The sequence below is a fragment of the Ambystoma mexicanum genome, chromosome 4p, assembly GCF_040938575.1.
Source record: "Ambystoma mexicanum isolate Mex_15411 chromosome 4p, UKY_AmexF1_1, whole genome shotgun sequence".
Lineage (NCBI taxonomy): Eukaryota > Metazoa > Chordata > Amphibia > Caudata > Ambystomatidae > Ambystoma > Ambystoma mexicanum.
The window spans coordinates 1186812744-1186832158 of NC_090927.1; the positions used below are offsets into that span (position 1 = coordinate 1186812744).

Here is a 19415-nt window from a genome sequence, read left to right on the forward strand (position 1 = left end):
TGCCCTGTGGATGAACTGGTCAGGGATGTTTGCGTACGCTTTCCCACCAACTCCTCTCATCAGGAAGGTGGTGTACAAGATGAACAAGGAATCGATGACGCTCATCCTAGTTGCTCCCATGTGGGCGAGACAACCATGGTTTCCACACCTACGCAGGATGGCGGTATGCGAGCCCATCAGACTCCCAGCCTGGTACAACCTTCTGTCCCAGCAACAAGGTCAAACAGTGCATCAGGAACCCAACTCTATGAACCTAGCAGCATGGCTCCTGAAGTCATAGAGTTTGGACATCTCAAATTACCACAGAGGTGTATGGACATTCTAAAAGAGTCCAGGAAACCAAATACAAGGCACTGTTACTTTGACAAGTGGAAAAGATTCGTTATCTGGTGCCACAGTAAACAAATCAACCCGGTTGATTGCACTCCTTCCAACGTTGTAACATACATGCTCCACCTGCTGGATGCAGGGTTGGTTTTTAACTCTCTGAAAGTACACCTGGCAGCCCTCTCAGCCTACACCACATCCCATAACAAGGTTTCGTGGTGGAAAGTACCAGTGGTTAAAGCCTTCATGGAAGGAGTAAAGAGACTTCACCCTCCTATCTCGAACCCACCGCCAGGATGGGATCTCAATGTGGTGCTATCTAAGCTCATGGGGCCCCCCTTCGAACCCATGCATAAAAGTAGTCTCAAACACCTGACTTATAAAACGGCCTTCTTAGTAGCCATTACCTCCATAAGAAGGGTCAGTGAAATTCAGGCTCTGTCAGTGCAAGATCCTTTCTTTACTATCCACAAGGACAAACTGGTTTTACGCACACACCCTAGATTCTCACCAAAATTCATATCCAAGTTCCATGTAAACCAGTCCATCGAGCTTCCGGCTTTCTTCCAAAACCCACAAAGCTCAGCTGAGGTGAAACTACACACCCTAGATGTGCGTAGGGCGGTCTTATACTATGTAAATAAAACCAGACCGCTAAGGAAAACAGATCAACTGTTTGTCTCCGTAGCTACAGGCAGAGAGGGGGATCGCGTCTCTAAGGGCGCTATCTCAAAGTGGATTATCAACTGTATACAGCTGTGTTACTCTCTTTCTGAAAAAACTCTGCCTTTTACGCCAAGGGCCCACTCTACCAGAGGCATTGGGGCCACTCTGGCTTTCATTGCAAATGTTCCCCTTGACACCATTTGCAAAGCAGCTACTTGGAGCTCTATTCACACTTTTACTCAGCATTACTGCATTGACACTCATTCCAAGGCAGATACACAAGTGGGACAAGCGGTTCTAAGACACCTGTTTGCTCATGACCCTTCTCACATCCCACCTCCTTCTTCTGGTACTGCTCGCTAATCTATGCACAGCATGTGATCTAAGCAGATTCCACAAGCCTCAGAAGGGATACATTACTCACCGTAATCGTATTTCTGATGCTTGTATCTGCTTAGATTCACATGCGACCCACCCTTCCTCCCCTCCGAGAGAAGGCGCATGGTTGCTTGTAGTCTTACCTTTCTGTCTATCTGCTTGGACTATCTGTACTCACGCTACTCCTCATGCTACCTCATGTCAGGAAAAACACAATCTGGGGATCCTAGACGCGTGAGGGATCATGGGTACAGGGGACGTCACACTAGGGATAGTATTACTGGCACGCCCTGTGTCGACGCCCATTTTTCGACTTCGAAAAACAAACTGTAATACTCCGCAGCTTCCACTAGATGTCGGCCTATGCACAGCATGTGAATCTAAGCAGATACAAGCATCAGAAATACGATTACGGTGAGTAATGTATCCCATATATATATATATATATATATTCGAACAAATAGGGGTCGGACTTTTGGGCTTCAGACTTTTTGCCCTCAGTAATTTCATACAATACCGATTTACCTACTGTACGATATGAAGTAAGTTTTTAGGTGGACTCGTGGGATTGGCTGCTTTGTGAGAGGCACCACCTCTCACTAAATGGGGACTGTGATGAGCCTGGCTGGAATGGTAATGTTGATGCTTTGTTGCAACAAATGTTTTGTATCTTCATTACAGCTTCTGATTGGTTTCGAGTCCGGTACAGTAGTTCTGTGGGATCTGAAGTCAAAAAAAGCGGACTACAGATATACGTATGATGAGGTAAATTAAACCTATGTTTTTCTTCATGAGCTGCAGGGTTGAATGTTAAACAAAGTCTAATTACAGTAGTTACTAGTTCAGGAAAGTGTCACGCAGTTGTGGTTGTACCTGTGGGAACTGGGAGGGTGGCAATGGTGTTCCCCATTTCACACTGATAGTTGTAAATTGAGTCCTTTGCAACATATTTGCCAAATTATGGATATGTGCAGCAAGCACTCTGACATTGAAGCCCGACGACATGCAATACACATCCTTTTGCTTAGCATAATTTCCACGGATGTGAACCATCTTAATGCAGTTACTCTCTAATAACGTGGCCTTTAGAATCCCTATTTATAAACGTGCAGAGCGTTCGGTGTGTGCCCATCCGTTCCTCTTCCGGAGTATCTGTAATGTGTTATGCCTTTCCTTTTTTTCTTAGTGCAGATTTTGTTTTTGAGGACATGGGACTCCTATAAATCATTTTACATAATGGGTGAGGAGTCTTACTTTCTTATTGGAGCTGAATGCGCTTCGGGGTTAACTGTGGTTCTCTATCCCTTTTAAGCTGTTGCCACATGATGAGTTTATTTCATTGTTCCTACATTTGTATACATAGTTTTATAGTTCATCGAGTTGATTGGGTAATTTTATGAGACGAAAAGCTGTGTTTCCTGTTCGGTTTTCTGCAACTGAAATGATTGCCACATATGAAATGCAGATGGCTTGCGTTGTTCACAAGTTGGTATTTGCTTTCCATCAGAAAAAGGTAAAATGCTGTATGCAAATTTCAACTTTTTAAAGATACCATAGCAATCTGGAAAGGACTGAATACGTTCCAATGCCATAATTGCCCCTATGTCGCCACCAAGTATTTTTTTTTGACTGGCCTTAGAAAATGATTGGTCTATCTTGCGTACACCCCATATTTTTATCTGGGACTTTTACAGTGTCATTGCGTTTAGGTGCAGAGTTTCAGCCTGGCACTTCACATTATTTTTCATATTCGATGCATGACGGACCACCCTGCATCCTAGGCACTGTAGACACGTTCCAGAATGGCGGATTAAAGATGATTGCATTGCCTACCAGCTGATCATAGGAAATTTTGTAGTACATTTTGCCATCTGCCTGGCTTAAAAACAAATGTAAAGAACCAGTTGGGGGAAAAGGCACATTCCAAAGACCCATCTTGTTTCCTAAAGTGTAAACACAAAAGCAAATCAGGCCGTGAAACATTTTCCAAGCTTCCCTTTTTAAGTCCTTCAAGAGAAATGTGTCGATTGAAGGTCCGCTTTTATACAGTTTTCTACTTCCAGTGAGGAAATGAATACTGCATGTTCCCGGTTTGCAGGCATATGCTATACATGGCTTGCCAATAGTTTATCATTAATCATTGTAAAACAAAGTTCATCCTTTTGAAAAAGATTACTGAATGGGAAATTATAAAATATCTTGCAAGCTCTTGACTCATTAATAATAGCTTCTGCAACATTTTGCAAGATTATTTCCATCAGATGCAATATGGGTGACATTCCTTATATACTAGATCTGATTGCAGAGTCAAGAATAAGCAAAATCAACTTCGAGAGGTCTCCCACTAGGCCCCCCAATACATGTTCTACGTTCAGAGGAACTGTAGCAGTTGGTCCAGAGCAGGTGACAAGTTCCACAACTAATTAAGGCATTTCGAGCAGTGATATTACGGGATCCTGGCAGATTGATGGTATCCAACCAGAAGTGGGATTTCTTGTTGGTTACGGTTACAGATGTATGCCTTTCAGAACCGTCACCCAGTAACTTGCTGTTTGTAGGTCTGCATTGACTTGACTCTAGATCTCCCTGTACAGTGCCTGGTAATGGGGGTTAAACATTTGTAGTTCATTAAATGATGCCATTTCATCATCATATTTATGTCCACTCTTTTCAATCTTTCCTTTGCAATACTGATGTGTGCCTGATTAAATCATATTGGGAGTGGTTAATTGTCACTCAAAGCGTATCATATATTATGATTGATTAGGGGCTGGATACTGGTGGTAGAGTAATAGGCTCTGAATAGTGTTTCTATATCTTGCAAAATGCCGGTTTCATTATAGAGTTGTTATTGGAAGTATGTTTTATTTTTCATTTGACTCGATGGAATTGTGTTTTAGATTTTTTGCTAAAAATGTCGGTTTCATTTTTTAAAAATACGTTTCACTTATATACAGGCTATCCATTCAGTAGCGTGGCATCACGAAGGAAAGCAGTTCATTTGTAGCCATTCAGATGGCACTTTGACGATATGGAATGTAAGATCTCCTGCTAGATCCGTACAGACAATCGCTCCGCATGGTAAGTGTGGAGTACATTTTAAAAATGTAATGTCTCTTTTAAATTTTCTGTCTTATACCCCACAATTATTTATTTCATCCCTGTTCTCATTCCTTCTTGTTTTTCATGAACTTACAAAATTGCATTAATGGAGGTAATCCTATTCTCGGATATATGCTAGATACCATCCAAACAATGGTAGGAAGCCAAGGGGTGCAGAATGTTAACCTCCCTCCCTCTCGCTACAGAGATTGGAACATGCCAGCCTGCACACTGACAACCAGAATTGAGAATGTGAATCCCTCTGAGAGACTGAGATTTCTAAACCCCTGGCCTAAGGAGCTCAGAGACCCTCCATTGACTGAGTGGGATGTACTTCTCCCCACCGAGCAGGCACCAAAGTGAGGCGGAGGTGAGAGAGTTCTGTAGCTGTCATAGTGTGCAACCAGAAAGGTTTAGTTGTAGCCTCTGGTATGTACCATAAGGTACCTTTGGACTCCAACACCAAATTGCACCAGGGTACTTCTGTGTGTCCTGTAGTAGTTGGTGTCTGAGCAAAGAGGCTAGCCCACCTCAGTAAATAATATGTGTAGACATGAGTGTTGGGATGCCATTGAGAACAGTGTATGGTGGTTACAGCAGCAACTGTTGGTAGACTACATATTGTGTGGTGTTCTTTCACTTGTGCTACAATAAATCGGCTGTATGTGAGGGCGGGGTTGCAGAGAGATTGTAGTGACACACCAAAATGTTTGCATTTCACCACCCTCACAGAAACACGTTTGTTCAGGCAGGAAGAATTGTACAAACGTGTTGTGAAATCAAGTTATGAAAGCACAAAGTGAGTCCATTATATAATCACTGCAGAAGAGAATGTCCCTTGCCACCCTGTTTGTGTGGTCCTTCTGCTGAAGTTAAGTTAAAAGCATCATCAGATTTTGAAGTTTATTTTATTGGTTAAGGAATGTTGGAGAACTACAGTTTGCTTCAGTTTGTTGTAAATATTTCAGGCAATGACCGTTAGAAAACTACAAAATAAATTGGTAACTATTATTGCATTTTACAAAACTGGATTATCATAAGGGATCAAATGAACAGACTAACAGGGAAGTTAAAAAATAACTACAATGATTGATGCTGATTGGACTGCAGCACTCTGAGTCTGATAGGTTGTGGCAAAGCAGTGCTGTTGTCTAAAACACATCATGTATCTATGGGAAGAACAACACTAAACCTTAGGATGTAGCCAACCACCCATCAATAGAATGACATAGATGCAGTCAGTCAAAGGAGATTTAGCATCATGGAACTTAACCCATGAATCCCTGGGACAGGAGCAGATCTTTGTCTCAGGACTTCCAACGAATATAAAGACATGGTCAAGAAGCATCTAAAACAAGGGAGAGAACAGTGTCTCATAGCATCAAGATACCTTCCGGAGTAAAGATGGTAGAAGGATAAAGCGTGAGAATGAGATAATATTGAGTGGAATCTATCAAATTATCAAACCATATATCTGAAAAAGCAGCATTTTGAGCAGAGAAATTATCAGCTGTTACACCATATACAATGAATGATTTTTGGTATTTGCAAAGTTGCATCCAATTTAAGGGTTTGGTATCCAGCTGTAAAGCAGGATTTGTATTACAGGCCATATGCCCCACCCCCATATCACATTCCACGTGTTCTCAGATCTACGGTTTGGTAGTTTCACCTTATCTTGTCTCCTGATACTCGATTCCCCGCCTTAAATTACTGCTGCTACTTTTTCTCATTGTTTCAGATCCTTTTTGTACTTGTCATGTCTTCCCTTTATTGGGCTAGGTTAGTACACTAACTTTCAGATCATTCTTGGAATTTTTCCCCCAACCTCCTTAACATACAATGTTGGGAATTCTGGCTATTCGTTGCAAGTCCTACAACCTAGCTAAGCTCCTGTCACCATGATTTATAGGATAGGTTATGTACCAGCAAGCAAAAATTCCTTTGAACGGCTACAAGTATCCAATCCTATTGATTTATTTTCAACTAAAGGAAACTGGTTAGTTTGCTTTACATATGCATGTTTTGAATGCAATATTGTGTTGCCCTAGAAGGTCAACAATATTTTTGTTTAAGTACTTTTCTGGTTTGTTACTGCCAATAGTGTCCTGGTGAAGAATGTGAAAGATTTCAAAACATGTAGACTATTCAAGCTATAAGAATCTTTTTTTTTTTGCAAAATATGTGCCAGAAAATACTCCTGAAAGTATAGTTTCACTATATATGGAGCAGAAAAAAGTCTGGCACCATCTCAGTCCACTTTTAAAATCACACAAGGTGAAGGCTTTGATATCTTTTATTGGACTAACTGAAAATGATATGCCCGGATGGAGCCGTGCATTTAACTTTCATAGGCCAACAGATTTATTTTATCAGATGGTGGAAAAGTGAAATTGTATGTAAAGAAATAAATCAGAACAAATTATTCTCAAAGCAAAGTGATAAAATTAAAATATAACGTTTTGAAGGAATAGTATGCATGGAATGAAATACAGGTCTACAGTTTCTAGCGCATCTAAAAGACTGTAAAATGTCCTGCAAGCAGGGAACACAATGATTTGAGAACAGTCTACATTTAAAAGTGCTTTGGAATCAATGTTTTTATGCATTGATAAAGCTTCAGAAACCAAGGATCGCTAGCGGGATATACTTAAAAAAAAGTATCAGTTGGTGGTATCAAGAGGTACAGCCTTGGGGCTCTGCACCCCTTTTCCAGTTCTTCTTTGTATACACTTCTCAATGCAGTTGTTTTCAGACCTGAATGCTGCCATTTCTTTATCACAACAATCAAGTTTTCTGCTATTGTTTTTTTTAAAAGAAACTATAGACCCTTCTTATACATTATCAGAGATTGCATACTAACAATTTCTAGCTCTGAAAATGCTTTCTGTTACTGTTAATAATCAAAAAGGCTTTCATTACCAACTCATTAGGACGATGTTGATGAAACTTTGGAACTACAAGCTACTTCATACTACCAGGAACTTAGTAATGACTCCACCATGGGGTACAAACAAACTCTGTATCAAATCCATGCCAGGCAGCACTGAGGAACACCTCTTGCATATGTTACCAAACAATCCAACTCCTGGGACTTTTATTTGCTGTCAAAAATCCACAAGCCAGGAAATACAGGCTACCCGATCATCTCTGGACTAAATAATTGGCAAAAAGCCATATCAGGATATATTGAATCCATCCTAAAACCTCTGCTGATGGACACAACGCATTTCGTCAGAAAGATTCAAGAGATATACTATGTAACACTGGATGAACTTGTGGCCATGTTGGATGTCACTGTACTTTAATCCAACATTCCACATGATGACGCACTTGTTACATGTCATAAATTCCTGCGAAAAGCTATCGCTGATTTCATGAGATTCAGTCTCACACACAAAAATGTCTGCTTCAATGGAAGACACTACCTACAAAAGACCGGAACCAGCATGGGCACAAAAATGAAAACTCAATATGCTAACCCTTTCATGATGGACCTCAAACAAGAGTTCTTACAACAGTCCTTGAAACCACTAACATACCTGTGTTCTATTGATGGCCTACTTTTGATTTGGACAAAAGGTGAAGAAACTCTTGAACAATTTCTTGACTAACTTGCTTCCACCAATACATCAAGTTCACCATGTAACACTCCAAAAAGTCCATACATTTCCTAGATACATCCATCTCAGTTGGAAGAAACGGCCATCTAGTAACAACCGTATACAAGAATCCCACCAGAACGAACAATTATCTGCACAGGAAAGTTGGCACCGAAACCACACAGAGCAGTCCATTATCTACATCCAGGCCCTTCGATACCAATGCATATGCTCCAACTGAAAAACAAGGGGCAAGCAACTTGCTACACTCAGCACATCCTTCTTGCAGAAGGGTCACTCAGTCGGAAACATTGACAGGGAATTCGACCGTGCATTTAATATACCCAGAGAAAAAACCTCCTGCAATACAGACCCCAGACCCAGAACAAATTCCTTTGGTTGTTGCCTAGCATCCAGCCCTAACACAACTGAATAGGATTGCTAAGGTTCTACAACCGTATTCAGCAGGATTGATTAGCAACATCTTCAAAGAAGTTCCCATAATTGCATGCCAACAACCGAGAAACCCAGCACAGTGTCTTACCAGGCGTACATTTCCACTAGATCAAGAACAACATAGTCCTGAAACGTACCACTGTAACATCAGGAGATGCAAAACGAGCTAACACAACCCCATCGGATCTGACATTACATAACCCCACAGAACCAAATAATACAGATACAAGGGACATAGAAAATCTTATATTCCAAAATGCATGCAAGGAAGTTATGTAGGTGAGATCTGCAAGGAGCTGCATGAAAAGATGAACCTACACAGATGCAACATCTCGAACCAGAAAAAAGAAACACCAGTGTGTCGACATGTCTCACAGGATGGACACTCATTGGAAGATGTAATTGGTGATAGTCTAAAAGGTTGCCTATTGAGCACCACATAAAGATGTGGGAGATGAAGTACATGAAGATGCTTAACCTTAAAGACAGCAGTTTGAACATATATTTGCTTTGACACATTATGGCCAACTTTCAGCCAAGGTCCAAAGGAGGAGTTTTATGCAGTACTGGTAGGGAGGAGCAAAGTCTGGTAGATAGTTGGGATGATGGTGGAAAATGGATAAGAGTCTCAAGGAAGGCATGAGAAGGAAAAGGTGGAGGACTGTATACAATCAATTGGACCGAATTTATCATTGAAACTCAACTGTGTTCTATGGGGTGCGCAGTGCCGAAAGGGGAGCCAGCTGGAGAGAGGTGTTTGCTGCACCGGGGGGGATGTCTGGAATGTGCTTATCTCATGGTGAGCCAAGAACACAGAGGGCAAAGCCTTCTACATACTTACATCTCTAGGCCCCCACAACATATTTGGGAGTCTCAAAATTTGGCAAGTTTGAAAAAAGATTTCTGAAAAGAAAGCAAAAACAAACTCTAATTTTTCTGGGAGGTTTCCTCATTCATGCCATATATACCAAAATGATTTTTTAAACCAAAACCCTAAGTTTGTGCTTCTGTTCAAAGTGCTCAACGACACAAGGCATGACTATGCCTCGGCAGAAGTCCGACGTGGAGCCTTCCATAGTGTCATGGTGAGTTTGTATGTTCTTTTAGATGAGCGCGCAATTTTCATACCCACATCGCAGGCATATTGTTCATTCAGCCAATGAAGTTTAAAATGCTTTTTTTTCCTCCTTCATTTTGAGAACAAACTTTGCTGTGTCTTAATCTTTGCGAATCATTTCAAACTGCACCATCTGACAAAATATATCTGTGGAACTTCGAAAGCTAATGCTTTTTTCCATCTCTGCATACTATTTTTAGTTTGTCCAATAAAAAGTATCAAAATCTGCATCTTGTGTGATTTTTTAAATTTTTTTTTTAAATGTTTACATTTTTTTTTTTTAAACCGGACTAACACAGCGTTAAACTTTCTTTGCATTACCCTCTCAAATTGGCTGAATGTAGAATGGGAGCTCTGGAGCCATATTGCAGAAACTTTGCTCTTGTGCAAGTCAGTTTTGCGTGGTATTAGCAGTTGGACAAAAAGTGCCCTTATGTAAAAAAAAAAGTATGCCTTCAATTCATTTTTGCACTTAGGCACATATTCCCCTATTACTAATACCAGGCACTTCTAACACTACAGGAAACATTGCCCTAGTGAAAAAATGCAATGAAAGAGTACATTTCTTGCACTAGGGCAATTTCTGCCTTAGTGCTATTACCGTTCAGAGTTGCATTTGCACCATGCAAAGTTTCTGTAATTTGGAACCTCAACACGTTCAGCAGAATCTAATAAATATATATATAGAGATATATATACATACACATACATACACCAAGAAAGTTATGGTGTGTTTAAAAAGGTTTGAAAAAAAAATCCTTTCACCTGAAATGTGAAAGTAGGAAAGTCCGTTTGAGCAAGTGGGATGAGTAAGTTATGTATAAAGTAGCACTGCCCTCTTAGACCAAGACCATTTCCTGGAGAAAAAGGTTTGCATTTGAGCTAATTTGCATACCCACAATCCTTTGCTGTTGTGGCTCCGAACTGGAGGTGAACTTCCAGCGATGGCTACTTGGTGGCGTGGAATGTGTGACTTAGCTCAAATGTACTTTCCTATATATCTATATCTATATATATCTTAAATGGTGCTAGCAAAGCTATCTGATGAGACTCTGCAGTGCTGTGTGTTCTCTTGAAAAGTAACTGCGCTATTTATGCCAGGATTTTCACATGTTCTGGTATATTTTCTGATGTACTGTTTTTTGTGCCATACCTAACTTTTTGTAAACGCTATTTGTTTATTTTATTGCGCTGCCTCAAAATTAAACTGTCGGCACAACTTTTAAGAAATACAGTTTTGATACTATAAAGAGTAATGAATGAATCTCAATTGTTTAATTTGACTTACTATAATATTTTAGGGAAACAGATAAAGGATGGAAAAAAGCCAGAACCTTGCAAGCCTATCCTCAAAGTGGAATATAAAACGACCAAATTTGGGTAAGAACCCTATTTTTGCTTATGCATTAGAAGTGTGCATGTTCTAAACGTAATTTTTTTTTATTTTTTACTACTTTTTAGGTTTATAGGCGCAACTGTTGCAGATTGGTTTGATTTTGGGTTCAAAATATTACACGCACAGCGTCTCATTTATCATTGATGTTCATCCATGTGAAACTCCTGCCAGCTGTTTTTCGTTTTTTTTGCATTACACCGATTTTGTTTTGTATTTCTTTTTACGATTGCTTATTTTTTTTAAATTGCTTTGTGTTCGCTTAGAATTTCTGTATTGTTGATATAGATTCACAGTTCAATCTGGTATATGTACATATGTATGCAATGTGAGCACTGAACAAAAAGGGATTCCTTTTGTGGCTAATACTGAATAATATAGTGTTACCTACCTAGTCCATGTAGTATACCAGGGGCTAATGGCCCGGCAGCCAGAGTTAAAGCGAAGCGAGGCCATTTAATAATGACATTGGGACGTTATGACCCACCCGCCCCAGCATTGACTGTGGAACGGGAAGTTAACGCTATTAGCACACTTGGTTAGGAAAGCGGTAATCTGCTGTGTTAAGAGGATCCATCCTCCGTGAACTTCAGTGGGATCTAAACTTCTCAGCCCTACTTCTCCATCCTGACCCCCTAGTAACATATCCTATAGAACTCTATGTGCTTGATTGGCAACCTGCCACTCTTGACACTGCATATCTTTCAAGGGGTTGGGCAACTCTCAGCAGTAGCTCCAGGCCATCAGTCAAACTGCGGCTAAATACCACTTTCAGGTCTTAAAATCTGGCTCGGGAAGTGTTCAATATTGTCTCCCAATCTTCTAGCTCTGGAACGTTCTTGAATTTCAAACTTGCACCGTTGATCATGTGCTGCATTCTGAAAAGCTCCAATACCTTGCCTATTTCCCACAGGTCACCCCGTTCTCTTAAGCGCATCTTTGGGCAATCCGTGGTTCAGAACAATGGTCCATCAGTGGCGAAATCAGCCGAGAACACACTCTAGTAAATGTTATTTGCTGCCAGCTGTAGGGTTGCGGCCTACCCTTATGTACCACTCACACAGCTGCAGCACCATGATTGCAGCACCCGGATGGAAGCACACATCTTGCAAAAAGGCAGATAACCTGCTACTGCAGCATAGAATACTCTAGACTCTTGCCACCCACGCAAACTTCCTGCACAGTCCTTTCAGCAGCATAGTCTGCTTGCTCCTATTACGCAAACACAGAATGGTGTCTCAAGACAAGCTGTCACTAAGATATCAAGAATTCCAAATAGTAGTATCTATTTCAATACTTGAGCCCGAGCCAGAATCGTTGACTGAGCACGATCAAGGTATAAATCACATGCATTTATTAATCATCAAAAAAGCTTCAAAACCTGTTGAATATTCTGCCACATACAAATATCATATGAGACAATGCTATTCCAAAATTACACAAACCAAAGCTCAAAAGCATAACCCATACACTAGCATTTAGTGTGCAATACTTTTCGGTAATATTCAAAAGGCCCCCAAAACATCTGGTCAATGAAGGTATACCAGAATATAAGCATGTAAACAAGAATAACAGTCATTCAGTCCAAGAGGCCAATGAAAGTGCAAAAAGTGAAGGACATCATTTGTGCAAGAACGAATGTCAGTGTATGTTATGTTTTTGAGATTTGGTTTATGTAATTTGGGAATAGCATTCTTATGTGTGTATGTTCTTTTTGTATATGGTATGTATGTGGCAGAATATTTAACCGTGTTTTAAGTATTTTTGATGAAGTATACCTTGATGGTTCGAACTCCAGTATTTGAAGTTTTTGAACAGCCATTTACATCGCACTGCGGATTTGCATTTGTGACATGTGAGAAATCGAGGAGGGAGAGACGTTTTTCATAAATAGACCGCATTGGGATGAGCTGCCCTATGGGCATATAATATTGATTTACCAGCAGCACCCCTTGAAATTGACCTTGGGATCGGTTCAGTTCCTCCGGTTCCAAGTTGTGCAGGGTCCGTACCCCGGGTTCACCCCTGTGGAATTATCAGCAGCAAATAGTGATCTCGCCGTTCTTAAGCACCACGGATGATCGATGGGTTGTTGAGACAGAGAAGTTGCATCACCTACCGAAGATAGAGCTTCAGCATACAACATTGTTAAATCAAACATGCTAGAGAAAGTAACGGACTTGATGGAAAAAACTATGTCTACAAATACCAATGTGATCTGAGGGCTCTGGCAGGATACTTTCTTCAAGTCTGGCCCGAAACTCAAGTTTACACAACAGTTTAAAATCCCTTCAGGAATAGGATTGTGTTTTTGCTTGTGTTATATGAAAGATGTGTCGATTTAATATATTAGAATGATTTACATTATATGCCAACAGTATATCAAACAATTGATGCATTTGATTGAGGGTGACCAATATTGTCTAGCATCAAGGGTCTAAAGGTTAGGCCTGTCGTTTTTTTCTAACTAAATGGTTATCACTGCTTTTTTGCACAAGTATGAATGGGTTTTTTGAGTGAGGATGGAAGTGATTCAGATTAATGTGTTTATATGAGATCACAATATGGTGTGGTGTTAGACAATGTAATTGTACTAAATTAGATTTTAGGTGTATCAGTTTCATTAAGTTTTAATGTAATGTCAATGAGTGATTGTCATTTTTCTATTACTGGTTTTGCAATGATGTTTACAAAAGAAAAAATAAAATAAAAACCAAATGATCAATAAACAAGTTATGATAAAATGTCGTTTTTGAAATCAATCTTTTCAGAAGGTATTGTATCCAATTTACTTATAAATAAAACAAATGCAGAGAGAGTCCGTACAGGTCTAGTGGCAATTGTACTTTTTGTATTGCCAGTATAGGATTGAGGCTACTAAATGGAATAGTTTTTTGTTACAGCTTGTCGTAAGACACCATTCTGTTTGCATTATTGTTCTACCCCGTGTGTCTGCGACTTTAAATGGGGTTTCCCACATACAGTTTTTAGTCCTCCTATTCTGGAACATCTTATAGTCCGTAACAAAATTGCATCACCACAATCTGATCACTCACACAACTTCTAAAATAGCCCATGTAGTAGGTCACTCCAAACTACAAAATCTTACAAACACGCACACAGCCTTTGGCATGTAATTTTCCACAAACAAATCGGCAGCATTTAAAGCTGTACAAGTGCCAATTAGTATACCATCGGATACACAACCCTATTTATTTATGCATTGTGTGCCTGGTGCAGAGGCTGATTTATCGATTTAGTTTGTACCAAGTAAACTGTTGCCTTATGTCCAGTCCACCATGGCAGCAATCTATTTTATATCATAGCTCTCAACTCACACGTTTTTGGGGGTGTCACACGCCTTGCAATCAGCTGACTCCCCCGCCAAGCTCCCTATACCCCCATTAACTTCAATGGGCTTTCACCCATCAACGAAAATCCTGTTTTCATCTGCCTTGGCAAGACACAAATTTAGAGCTATGTTTAAATTATATGGGTAAATGTTGAAAAAGTAGCATTCTGTCCGTCCAGGGAGTATTGTGTGATAGATTTACCACAATTGCTGAGTGTGTATGCAGAACAGTAAGTCATGTGAATCTGGTGAATATTCATGTGCACCTCAATTCGACCCACCCAGTCGTTAAGAGTTTCAACAAATGCTCATCATGGATTTGATGAAAAGTGGCGATCCGTACTCAAAATGAGGCAGACGACTTATGCTGTGAAATAAATATAACTGTATAATAGAATTCCCTTATCAATGATGCTTTATTCACTCTCCCTTTTAATGGTGCAGCGTCATGTTTGTAGTGCCCAGAGCAGAGTGCCGCCTTACATGTTTTCACTCCTCTGCTAGACCCAACGGGATTAAAGTAAGCAGAATCATTGAGCATGATATAGAACAAATGCGAAACTTTCAGCTGTCTTGTGATACACTTATGTAACTAGAAGTTGATGAGAGGCAAATGTATGCGTCAATTATAGAGCCCACCCCTTTACCTCCGTCATACTGGAAGAAGAAGAAAACACTGTGCCTGACACCTGTTATCATCCCAATACCACATCGAAGGTATGAAAGACATTATGCGCTCAGACAACAGTATCGAATCTACCCTCAAACTGATGTGGTAGACATGAACCTGCAGACACCGCTGGACGCAGAACTATAATTGAAGTCTGGCAGATGTAATGTGACGCCATTAAAGAGAGAAGATACATGGACGCACTGAACTCTGTTTGAATAATTGAAGAACAAAGATTTGAGTGAAGTGACTAAGCCTATATGCAAATATTAAGAAAACCATATACACTAAGAAGATAAGTGACAAGAGATGTAATCCATGTAAATATGCAGAAACGCAAGGTAGATGAGACACACAGAAGCTTGCTAAAGTAGAAAATAGAACACATCGGCATCATATGATAGTAAGCAAGAAGCCTCAAGATGGGAAATCAAGGCTGCAATGCTGACAGGCAGTGGAATACACATTTGTGCAAGAACAAAGGGCATTTGCTTGGTTCATAATCAAGGATGCCGCAGCCAAAGCAACTACATGAATCTAAGAGGATAAACTATGTATTGTGAGAAACCTGAAGGTGTCTCCCTACCTAAACCTCGAGCATCCGTCATCCAGGTGGCTAGGAAATGGCCATTGCTATTGGATCCAGTGCCTGGAGGTGGTCCAGTGAGGGACGATCACCTGAATGGGCGGTCCTGCAGGAGTGCGACACTGACGGGCCAGACTCTATCGCCCTTCCTTTGACACCTTTTCCCCACCATCTCACGTAGGACATTCAAAACCACTGCCCCGCTGCCCCCCCCCTTTTCCGACACAAACACGTTTGCACAACACAGAGGACAATGGACTAACACCAGAACCATTTACCTGACATGTCCCAATACAAGGGTCAGGCAAAGTCAGGCAACTGACCATAATCATGCACACCTGACGGCCTTTTCCCTCCCCCACAGGGATAAAAGATGGAGCCAGAGAGCAGAGTACGGGCATGGCAGACAGCACAACGAGAATGCTGGGCAGGCTCAGCAGTTCAAGAGAAGGAGAAAAGTGGTGGGAATCGAGAGGGTGGCGAGGAGGGAAGCGACGTTGCTCTTTTATTCCAGGCCCGCGGACCCTTTGAGGGAGAGAGCATAAGACGGCGAACAATAGCTCAAGTGTCATACAGCTGATGTCAACGTTACACAGGGCAGGCCTACACTGATAAGCAGGAGTGAGGGAAACTCCCGCGACCGTGGTACTGACCTTGACTTCAGGGAAGCTGAAAGCCAAGCGGTTCATCACAGCCGGTGAGTCGAGGGGAGAACCGATAATCTGGGCTGTGTGTAGGGAGAATCGCAAAGTGGCAAGTTTGAACCAAGCTCAATGAACTATGAAAAGTGTAAGTACCAGAAGGCCGTAGGAGAGCCACCAAAAGCGGTCAACGTGGTCATACAGGAGGTCTAGTAAAATCCCTGTACAGTCGAAAGACTTTGATCTACAAACTGTGTGAAAGCAAGGGAAGTGAATCCTGCGTTGAGAGAAGGCAAGAAAGGGAAGTGAATCCCACAACATGTGAGAGTAAAGTGAATGTGAAGTTAGCAAGCGTGAACCCGACTGAGGGATGTCCACTGGAACTGTTTTAAAAGACATGAACATTTGAGAAGGGTCCGAACCCGAACGAGTGAGATCCAGGGGTAAATCCATCACCCAAGAAGGGAGACTGAAAGTCGAGAGGGGTCTATGCCTAGATCACCCGAGAGACATATGTGAAGGAACGTTGTGTATGTTATTGTTTTTTTGTGAGCCCATCAGGCCCTCGGAAGCAGGAGACTCAGCTACTGAAGGCCTTTATTGATAAGGACAGTTGAAGGGTCAGTGCCCAGAAGAGTGAGACCCAGGGTGAAACCATCACCGAACTTGAACTGTGGAAACAAACGTTCTTGTTAACAGAACTTTTTGGTAATTTGAAAACATCAGGCCCTCGGAGACCAGAGACTTTCCAGAGAAACGGGACTTGGCAATCGAGGCTCCTGATAGACTGGAACAGAACTGTTGACTCGTGCTAGGAAAGCTCAAGTGTGTGCTGTGCTCCAAAATCCCACCATTCCCCATGCTCAAAATGTGGGGAAGGTAGACTCAAGCTACCTCACCTTGACATATTGTTTAAGAACACTTCTTTCTTTTCTTAAACTATGCCACACCCTGTTTTGTATTAGTTGTAAGGTCTGGCCATAGGTTTTTTAGTTTAGGCCTTTTTATTTGACACAATGCCACTAGGACTGCCTTATTTTTCATTTGATGGTCGACGCTTGCTCCCATCTTAGATTTAGGTTTAGAGTAAGAATTTTTCCAACCTGCATACAGTGTTCATTGTTCAATAAACACCCTTGAACAGTGATCACTTGTGTCTGGTTTAATTGTTGCCACTATGAGTTTCTTATAGTATGCACAACATATTTCTCTTAGATTAAGTAAAGGAGTGAACAATTGCAAATGCCAAGTATTGTTCAATTAAAGATGCAGAAAGCACCTGCAGAATGGAGCAACCAAGTCTCCAGAAGCCAAGGAGAGTAATAGCACCTTATATAATTGAATTGAATCAAATAACATTAAATAAAAGGGCAACATGGACAAAATCATGGACTCCTCACATGTGATTCAGGACTGGAAAACAAGGCATATTAATAATGCTCCAGATGGAGATAGCAATGTACCTTCACTCCCTTTAAGGTTCAGAGGAAGAGAACAGTCAGCAAGGTCAACTACAAAGAATAAGGCTTGGCTTGGGGCCTAACTAATGAGTGGTGGTAGGCTAATTAGCTAAGAAAGGCAGTTGCCTGACGTTGTTCCCTTACACCTGGGTCTTGTTGAGTATGTGCTGCTAACGAGACGGATGTCCAAGGTTGGCAAGAGTGCCAACCAATCATGAGGGTATATGTAATGGTGGACTATACATTGTTGCACGGGCCTATCCGGTGCTCGTATTGCGTTACTACTTGTAGTTTACGTAGTTGGAGGTGGTTCAAGGTGTGCCTACCAGATGAGAGGCATCCAATGATGATATCAACACTTAACCAAACTATATATATACGTTTCCCTTAACCAATCCCTCCACCCAGTAGGTTTTTACTCTTAGCCACGTAGGATGACGTCATAGCTGATGTATGTCGAGGTATAAAAACTTTTGTGTAACCGAAATGCATTGAGAGTGTGTGAGCTACAATCTGTTTGTTCACCAGGTTTCCCTACTTTATTGAATTGATAATAAAGCAGTATTTTGCCATATTCTTGTCATGATCTCTGCTTCCAAAAGGTCAGGGTTTTCCCAACTCCCTTGGAAGCAGATCCATAACCCAGGTTCCGAGTGCCAACCAGTCCCAATTGGGACCTTTTGGACCTAGTCCTGGCGCCAGTGGCACCAGGCTCATAAATATGCCCAGTCCCAGCGCTGGAAGCGCCGGGCTCATAATGCTTGGGTGGACTTACCTGCAGCAGACCATGCTGCTTACTTGCCTGCCAGTTGAGCCTCTGATCCTCTTCTGTTTGGAACTACTTTTCCTGTTGGGTGGGGCAGGAGCCACTCCCTAGATTCAGAACACTGGAACTCTTCTGGAAAGCAGGAACTCTTTTCTTACCTAGGCGTGGCTGTGGAAGGAGACACCTAAGCACTACAGGAGGCTATTTAAACCACACCCGATGGATGAATCTTGCTTTGCGTTATTCTGCATCCTCTGCAGCAGAACGCTCATCGTGTCTTCTGCATCTGATCCTGGGCCTAAGGAAAAAGGCTTACCATGCTGAATCCAGTCTTCAGCAACACTTATAAAGACAAGAAAGAACAGGTTAGCATTACGGTCTTCAGTGACAGCTCTTCACTTACCTGGTCCATCGGCTGTCACCAACGCCTCGCGCTGCATTCCGGCATCTGAAAGACAAAGGCTTACCTACTCTTCGTGCGCTCCGGAGGTCTTCACACTGCATTCCGGCATCTGAAAGACAAAAGCTTACCAACTCTTCGCACGCTCCGGAGGCCTTCGGCGCTGCATCCCGCATCTGAAAGACAAAACAAGGTGCGTTTAAAGACATTGGGGAACTTTAATACTCACGTGCCATTACTCCTTTCCACATCTAACCCAGTGGGTATTCCGGCACCCTGCAGCCGCTCCGAACTTGTACCTGCAAAATAAAAAGACAGTTAGAGCGCATCGTGAAGCAGGCAACAAGCGCTTACTTACGTGCTTCCAGGCGCTTCTATTCATCACACGGGCTCCATCTTCAACTCACTTCAGCCCGTCATCCGCCATCGCCGGAACCCTGCAAAACAAGAAACATCATTACTAAAGACTTTAAAGACATTTGAATTACTCGAAACTTAC

The 19415-nt window shown here is 41.6% G+C and overlaps 1 protein-coding gene across 6 annotated transcripts in view; it reads left to right on the top strand.

The window, feature by feature from the left end:
- STXBP5 (syntaxin binding protein 5) overlaps positions 1-19415 on the top strand; it is a 2430573-nt gene that overhangs the window by 720867 nt on the left and 1690291 nt on the right. For all 6 annotated transcript variants that reach the window (XM_069606830.1, XM_069606829.1, XM_069606831.1 and 3 more), the window contains exons 7-9: positions 2053-2136; positions 4329-4452; positions 10950-11028. In XM_069606830.1, coding sequence (XP_069462931.1) covers positions 2053-2136; positions 4329-4452; positions 10950-11028 — 287 coding nt within the window. The remainder of the gene's footprint in view (positions 1-2052; positions 2137-4328; positions 4453-10949; positions 11029-19415) is intronic.